The following is an 8,803-nucleotide window of genomic DNA, read 5'->3' as shown; positions in this document are numbered from 1 at the left end:
CCCCCCCCCCCCCCCCCCCAGATCCCCCACTGCTCTTCGTCTTAGGTGGGCTTCTAATTGCTAGCCTTTGTTCAAACCTATACCTCCATGTCTTCACTGCTGTTACCTGTGTTAGTTAGATTAATATTAGCATGAATATATGTACCAGGCTACAATCACGCCATCTTTTTTGCTGTGTAGATATACCCTAAGAGCTACTAACATCTTCCTATTTGTTCTAAAATTTAAAAGGATATTGAAGAAGATGAAAATTACTATGTACACTATTTAATTTGACTTAATTCTTAATAATGTTACTCCTCTTCTTGAACAATGACACAGAGAATAACAAGGTTCCAACACAATTTAATTATCTGTAGGTTAAAATCACAATCACTTACATGTAATGGCAAAAGCAGATAACTGTGAGTTCTCTTTTCTATTTCCTTTGATGCCTAGTTAGAGCTTTCTCTCTTCCCAAAAGATGAGAAGACAAGCTGTTTTTTTAGAGACAACCATTCAGTGTCTTACATGAATTTGGCCCCAGACCCTTACCACTGTGATACTTATCCACCTTCTGGCTGTGCTGATGTTCCTGATCTCTTTCTCCTTAGCTGTTTCTGATTCAGTTCTTTTGCATTTATTTTTTTCCTTTCCCCATTGTTGAACAAGGTACAAGAGTATGTGTCTAACCTAAAATTTGTGAGTAGTGCCAATGAGCTTAATGGGGCTGTGCTCTGGGCTGCTGTGGTTAGACTGTTTTCTGCTTTCTGCTAGCTAAGGTATGTCTACACCAGGGGTTAGCAACCTTTTAACAAGAGTGGGCCAAACCAATGCAGTTCAGTCCCAGGATGGGCCATCATTCCTGCTTCCCCTTACCCCCATGTGCTGCCAGTTCCCCTTGTCACTGATTGCCACCAATTCCCCTCACTACCAATTGCCACACAAGTCCTGACTTTGTAGGCCAGATAAAATCTTTTTGTAGGTTGCTCACCCCTGCTCTACATTACAGTTCAATTTGCAGTTTAGACATACCCGAAGTTAGACATGCACTCAAATATTGTATTGTATTTGAGTCCAGCTGTGTTTCGTGACCCCCCGGGACTTTTTTTTCAAGTTAATAAGCTCCCTCGAAAGGAAAATTAGATGAAAAAAAATCCCTCCCCACCAAAAATACCTTTGGTTTAAGGAAGCAGGTAATTTGTTCCCATACAAATAAGGGCCTACCTATTGCACAAAAACTTATTCCTTTGAAATAGGCATTCTACAATCACATTTGTTCCATGTAGGAGGCTTCTGCCGTGGAACAAATTAAGACATTCTTTCAGGCCTTTTATCTATTCTTCTGTATGCAAGTATAACAAAACTAAATACAATGCTTTAGCCCAAGATTTTCATGTCCAAAAATTACATTTCTAAGAAAATCATAGAGTTAATTTGATTAATATTTGGTTTAACCAAATAAAAATAGCATGTATGGTTTTGATAGGCTAACAGAAAATAAGGCAATATGAACTCTTATGGATATTAAAATTACACGTTGTGGGGTATTATATTTTCTTTGCTCTCTATTCTTAGATTCTTAGGGTTTAAAATATATTAGCACTGATAGTTTAATTGAACTGCAAGAATGCTGCATGTCAATCTACTATAAATTAGTTTTGTTCATTTACTGTTATTTCTAGGTATAATTATAAGGTATGAACTTTATATGAGAGGAGTACCACAGTCTGATGGAAGTCATGTGCCGCCTGAAACTCATATTTTCCAAAGTAGTGGATGGCTCAATCCTCAGCCAGTTGTGGAGTCTGCCAATGAAAATGCATTAACGCCACCTCAGACCAGCACCAGAGTCATTGGCCTTGAACCATTCACAGAGTATGAGTTCTGTGTCTCAGCAGTAAATATGGCTGGTAGTACATCATCGCACTGGATCTCAGAAAGAACTGCAGAGGCAGGTAACTTGGTTATATTATCCCCATTCTCCCCTTCCCCAACCTCACCTTTATTTTTTTTAATTGTAGTAAAAAGCAGTCATGATATTTGCCAAATGAGGCCAAATTCTGCTCATTTCACTCATCCACAATTCACTTAAATTTTGGGGGAATTGAATATGAAAAATCTAAAAAGACTTAGCTCATAAAATCATTATTTAAAAAATGCTGTTACGTCATAAGTTTTAACAAACTACACCACATTTTGGTTTTCTGAATTTTACCCAGTTTTTTCTCTGTCACTCCTTTATCTTGTTCGGACAGATATTCATTAACCTATCCCCTTTGTGAAAAGCTAGAGAATATATGGGCCTTAACATGAGCCATGAAAGGCATGCAGCTACATTACACTCAACTCAGATTATACTGTACTCTGCTTTGGGGGAAGAAATTCATTTGGGTTGAACACTAATTGTTTAGGCCCTGATTCAGGACCCAGAACTCCTGTTTAAAAAGGGTGTTTAAGCACAAATCTTACCATAAACATGTGGTAAAGTGGCTTCCTGAATTGGAACCTTAGGGCCTCGTTACACATTAATTTTATGCAGCTCCTGGAGCTCTTAACTCCTGGATTGTCTGGACATTAACACCGAAACTAGTTTTAAGCACAATTAGGTGGCTTAAAGTTATGCCACTCCAGGGCAGGTTTCTCTCTGATGCATGTTACCCAGATCATGTTCCATTAATGTGGGGCCATTCTCCACAGATGAGTTGCTGAAGTTTGCAGTCCTTTAGCAGGGAGAGAGGCAGTCTCCTCTCTCCCCACCCCACCCTGTTCTGTGTGGATAAACTTTCTACCTCCTGAACTCTGCAGCCCAGGGGGCAGTACTAGCAACAAGTCAACTCCCCCTTCTGCCCCCATGGGTGCAATCTTCCCACTCCCAGGGGTGCAACCCTGTGCAAACAGCCTGCAGAGCACATGCCAGCTAGCCAGGTCACAGACCATGGACATGTCCAGGAGTGGGGCCTGGGGGGAGGTACGGGAACAAGGGGCTGGGTTGGGTCCCCATGAACTGGGGCTTCTTTCCTGGGGGAGGGGCAGCGGTTTCTCCAAAAGTGCCTTCCCTCACCACTCTCACTTCCAGGCCACCCCAGGAAGCATTATTATCATCCCCCACATCCCAATCCCAAATCCAAGTTCATTAAAACATAAGGCCTCCTTTAATTTGCTTCCCCTAGATATCTTTTGAAATTCTTCTTTTTTTTTTTTTAAACTTCTTTTTATTTTATAGAATCATAGAAAATTAGGGTTGGAAGGCACCTCTGGAGGTCATCTAGTCCAACCCCTTTCTTAAAGCAGAACCATCCCCAACTAGATCATTCCATCCAGGGCTTTGTCAAACTGGGCCTTAAAAATCTCCAGGGATGGAGATTCCACAGCCTCTCTAGGTAACCTGTTCCAGTGCTTCACCACCCTCCTAATGAGAGTGTTTCCTAATATCCAACCTAAACCTCCCTTGCTGCAACTTGAGACCATTACTGCTTGTTCTGTCATCTGTTACTGGTGATAAAAGTCTAGCTCCATCCTTTTTATAACCACCCTTCATGTAGTTAAAGGCTGCTATCAAATCCCCTCTGTCTTCTCTTCTGCAGACTAAATAAACTCAGTTTCCTCAGCCTCTTCTCAGAAGTTATGTGCCCCAACCCCAAAACCATTTTCGTTGTCCTCTGCTGGACTTTCTCCAACTTGTCCACATCCTTTCTATAGTGGGGGCCCAAAACTGGATACAGTACTCCAGATGTGGCCTCATCAATGCAGAATAGAGCAAAATAATTACTTCCCTCAATTTGCTGGCAACGCTTCTACTAATGCAGCCCAGTATGGTTTTAGCCTTCTTGGCAATAAAGGCAAACTGCTGACTCATATCCATCTTATTGTCCACTTTAACCACAAGGTCCTTTTTTGCAGAGCTGCTGCTTAGCCAGTCAGTCCCTAGGCTGTAGCAGTCCATGGGATTCTTCTATCCTAAGTGGCCCAATCCTCCAATTTGTCTAGGTCACTCTGAATTATAGCCCTACACTCCAATGTATCTACTACACTGCCCAGCTTGGTGTCACTGATTAACTTACTGAAGGTGCAATCCATCCCATCTTCCAGATTGTTAATGAAGTTATTGAACAAAACTGGTCCCAGGACCAACCCCTGGGGCACTCCACTTGATACTGGCTGCCAATTAGACATTGAGCCATTGATTACTACCTGTTGAGCCCAACAATCCAGCCACATTTCTATCCAGCTTATAGCCCATTCATCCAACCCATACTTCTTTAGCTTGCTTGTTTTATCCTTCAGTGGCCAACTTCCTTCATTTCTTCACCCTTTCCTCCCCACCATTTCCTTTCTACTTCACATTTCATTACCCATCCCCATCCCATTAACTCTCCACCTCCCAGATTTATGTTTCTGCCTCCCCTCTTCCCCTCACCAACCCATCTCTTACACCCACTTCCCCGCACTGAAAGCAGGGATAGAAGCCTGTCTTAGTTCACCAGCCCTGTAGTGGCAACTCACCTCTGTAGCTCCTAGTCAAGCTGCTGCTCACCAGGCCTCTAGAGGCAAGTGACAACAGCTGTGCAGGTCATGGACAGTCAGAGAAAGTTTTTAGCCTTTGGTGTGACTGCTCCAAACTCGAGCTAGCACTAACACTGATCAACATTTAAGCAGCTCAAAGTGCAACATGTAACAAGGCCCTTAGGGTGCCTATACATGTGCAGTGAGGGTGTTCTGATGTGCTGTAATTACAGTGTGTCAGAGAAGGCTCGATTAATTGAGTCTGTTTGAGCGTGGTAATTACCGTGCTCCAGTAGACTCCAGTGTCCTGTGTATTAGTGTTCCTGCACTGAAAGGTGGCAGTGGGGGCACTTTAAAGCTTGTTTTAACCAGCTTAAAGCACCCCCACCACCATTTTTCAGTGCAGGGATGCTGATACCTGTGATGCTCTGGGCGTTTTAATTAGAGCGGCTCCAAGAAATGCTCTAATTAAAGCCCGCCCCCCACCCCCCAACTCCTGGATTATGTGTATAAACACTCTTAGTCACTTTGGGCTAAATTTTTCAAGATCTCACCCCCACCATTTTATGTGTTTAGCCCTCAGAAGAAGAATTGAATTTTTAAGAGCCCAGCTTTCAGGAAGCAAAATAAGGCCAGGTACCTAAAATAAGAGCTGGATCTTTCAAAGTGCTCCTCCCTTAACTTGCTCTTTGGAAATAATGCTCACAAATTGTGATGCTTAACTTGGAACTGCTCTTTTTTTTGAAGTTCTGGTATTAATTACCCAAGGCATTTAAAGCATTAAACATCTCAGTTACGACAATGATGCCCAGATTTCTGATCAAAATCATATCCTCAGTTGTGTGGTCCCAGCAAGATGAGAGGCTAAGCTAAGTCGCCTTTTAAAATTGGGTCTTTATGATTATATGTTTTGAAATGGTATATATCACAAAGTCTCAAATTTGTACTGGAGAAGAGATCTGTTAGTGTTTTGTTTGTACATAACAGAAATGCTGTGATTTGGGCTCCTATTATTACAAGGTGATCAGTGGGGGATTTAACTGCAGTACAAACCATCTTTTTACAGGTGTAGCTATCCAAGACAAGGAGAAATGCTCTGTAAGAAGGAAGAGGCTTGTTAATTTCAAACCTGTCCAGCAAACGATATATCTTTTAAGATTTTAAAATATTAATCAGCTTTTGCTTTCTCCAAGTTTATGACTTTTTCCACGATTATTTTGCATGAGAGCTTTTCATTTAATGTATTTCTTACCCATATCCATCTACAGAGATATTAAGAAGGGATTAATATATCTTTAAGAACATTAAAACCTCAAGCTTTTTAGTCTGTAGGGATGAGATTTTACTTTTACCTTTTTATGTAATTTTAGAAACTATATAAACATTTAAATCCAAAAATTACTTTTTACCTTAAAAAAATGGACCTGGTAATCAGTGTTATTGTCTATAAAAGATAGTGCTTTACAATACAGTAAGAAAACTTGAATGACACACATTTCTCATTTATTTTATAATAAATTATCACATTTATTTGTTTTTAGCTCCCATATTCATGCTGTCTCCATCAGTATTCCCCATTTCACCATATTCTCTCAATGTATCTTGGGAAAAGCCACAAGACAATTTAGCAAGAGGAGAAGTGATGGGGTATAGCATCAACTTAGTTACCGAACATAAAATCTTGCCAGCACTTTCCCAGGTACTCTTGTTATTAGTCAGTTTTTATGCATTTATTGCCTCTATAACCTGTTTGTCTAATTTCCTTGCCCATTAACGTATAACATTCTCTTTTTTTAATTATAATGTTGTATGTGTTATTAAATAGATATTAACTTGTACTTTTGGTGTGTCTCCATTTCAGTGGTCAGTGAAGCAATTCCTAGATGTGAGAGACTAAATTCAGGAAAATTATTTAAATGCTCTCAAACCATGCATGTGTTGGTTCTTCAAGCAATGCATATATGTGTGTGCATGTGTGGATATGCATGTTGTCTATGTGCACATGCACCTTGAGGTTATTCAGTAATGTGCATTTTTTAAAATCCCTTTTAGCATTGTCAACCCTTAGAGTTTGTTTGACTCTTGGAGCAGTTAACTTCCTTTTAAAGCTCAGGGGTCTGGAGCCATAGGACTCAAACATCTCTGTTTTCAGCTGTGACTATTTTAAGGCCATACTCATTTTTGGATGCTTGACAATATCATTTTTTAATTTAATTTTAATTATTATGGTTAATACTATTATGCTACAAATGTAAAGAGTGAGTAAAAAAAAGTATTGCCTGGTAATTAAAGCAAAGATATGGCAGCCATGGCTGCTGAGTTCTGTTCACCAGGGCCTCCCTTGGGGTCACCAGGAACAATGGCCACAAGCTGAGGGAGGATAGATTTAGGTTAGATATTAGGAAGAACTACTTCACGGTAAGGGTGGCCAGAGCCTGGAATAGGCTTCCCAGAGAGGTGGTGCTCTCACCTTCCCTGGAAATCTTCAAGAGGAGACTGGATAGGCACCTGGCTGGGGTCTTATGACCTCTGCCACCCCCAGTGCTCCTTCCTGCCCATGGCAGGGGGTCGGACTAGATGTTCTGTCTAGGTCCCTTCCGACTCAGTGATTCTATGATTCTATTTCTGTCTCCAGCGTGGCTTTGATTATACAATTTCTGAGTTCACTGTGCTTTATTTTGCTCATTCATAAACTAGAGATAATAACTTACCTACTTCTTGGGGCTGTTGAATTGATAACTTAATTGCTTGTAAAGAGCTTTAGAGCTGGTGTTCCAAATATGTGAAATTACTATTCCAATTTTTAGAGTTAATAAACATCCAATAAATGGTTCAACTAAACAAAAAATTCTTATGGAGATTCACCATTCTCTAACTTTTTGACAAATTACTTTAGAATTGAGATAAAATAAGACATCTTCCCATTAATCCTTTGTAGAAAAATTGGACCATCTCTCCTGTTAGAGTGCTTTCTACTTGTGTCACTTATTCCATGGTGATCAGATTTCAATATTTAATGGCAACGTCATCTATATACTGTTTGTGGTAATAACAGCACCACCACACAGCTTTACGAGGCAATAACTTTGTTTCCTCATTTATCCACTCAGGAACTGGATTATTACCTCATAAAACAGTGTGATGGAAGTATTATTATTTAAATCCTAGCTTGTTGAGATTCTTTGAAATAATCCTCTTTCACTAATGGGCCTTTGCAAGGCTTTCCATGTTTAAATGCAAGAATCTGCAAATTCCAAGTCAAGTTTGTTATCAGTTAGCATGTCATCTATTAACAGGAATGAAAACATTATTAACCAAGAATCATCTTCAAATCTGTTTTTCTTGCAGGTTTTGTATATAGCTGAAGCTCATGAGCTGTCCTATATAGTGACAGAGTTAAAACCATACAAAAGGTACTACTTCACTGTTACTCTCTGCAATCGAATTGGGTGCATAACCAGTGAGCCAGGCACAGGACAGACCTTAGCAGCTGGTAAGGAAATAATCTGTATCAAAGTGCAAAGTTGACATGCAGCCTACTAATAAATGCCATTATAGATGATCATAGATTGATGCAGAGTGACAGAGAGAAGGGTTGTATTAATATAAAGTGACTGGCTTATTATTTGTTTACCTTGACAGATGAAAAAAACCAAAATGTTTTCCATAAAGGTTCATGCTATAGCCTAATGTCAATAAGATAGACATGTTTTTTTTTCAATTACAAGTCTGGTCTTCTGGGGGGGTTTTTGTACACCTGTGTATTTAAATTGTGTCCATATGCAAGTCTTACGCTACACTTTTTAAAGCTGGTAAATCAGTTTTCCTTTGTAAATCTGTTTGTGCCACATTTGCAAGGTAAGACATGCAAAAGTAGCAAACTTTGCAAACTGCCTAGCTTATACAATAATCAGAGTTGCGCATCTTTCTCATGATTTGCACTTGCAAACTCTGACAAGCTTGTGTGCATTCAATATTTGTATGCTTGCATCAGAAGCACACTAAGTACATATGTGTTTGCCTATATGAATTTTTTTTTCAAATCAATAGTTTGCTCTATGGATGTGTGTATTGCATTTTAAACATACAGCAGCAATACTGGAAGCATAAATTCCAATTCTGTGCTGCACATATCATTTGATGGTGGTCTGCAGATGACACTAAGATGTAGGGGGATGTGGGCACACTAGAAGGGAAGAATAGGCTGCAGTTGGACCTAGACAGGTTACAGGGTGGGCGGATGAGAACAGGATGGGTTTCAACACTGAGAATTGCAAGGTACTGCACCTGGGGAGGAAGAACCAACAGCATACCTACA

General features: G+C 40.0%; 1 protein-coding gene and 1 long non-coding RNA gene across 2 annotated transcripts in view; one reads left to right on the top strand and one right to left on the bottom strand.

The window, feature by feature from the left end:
- Positions 1-8,803, top strand: part of USH2A (usherin) — a 756,200-nt gene that overhangs the window by 160,996 nt on the left and 586,401 nt on the right. The window contains exons 17-19 of the mRNA XM_019516454.1: positions 1,665-1,937; positions 6,027-6,184; positions 7,834-7,978. Coding sequence (XP_019371999.1) covers positions 1,665-1,937; positions 6,027-6,184; positions 7,834-7,978 — 576 coding nt within the window. The remainder of the gene's footprint in view (positions 1-1,664; positions 1,938-6,026; positions 6,185-7,833; positions 7,979-8,803) is intronic.
- LOC109296852 overlaps positions 4,123-8,803 on the bottom strand; it is a 23,729-nt gene continuing 19,048 nt past the window's right edge. The window contains exons 2-3 of the long non-coding RNA XR_002097077.1: positions 8,368-8,375; positions 4,123-4,249 (exon numbers count right to left, since the gene is read on the bottom strand). This is a non-coding gene — a long non-coding RNA (uncharacterized LOC109296852). The remainder of the gene's footprint in view (positions 4,250-8,367; positions 8,376-8,803) is intronic.

Source organism: Gavialis gangeticus, unplaced genomic scaffold (assembly GCF_001723915.1).
Source record: "Gavialis gangeticus isolate Ggan-Ray unplaced genomic scaffold, GavGan_comp1, whole genome shotgun sequence".
In the NCBI taxonomy this organism is placed as follows: Eukaryota; Metazoa; Chordata; order Crocodylia; family Gavialidae; genus Gavialis; species Gavialis gangeticus.
Note: the sequence above shows the minus strand (reverse complement) of the source record. Positions and strands in the feature narration are given on the sequence as shown.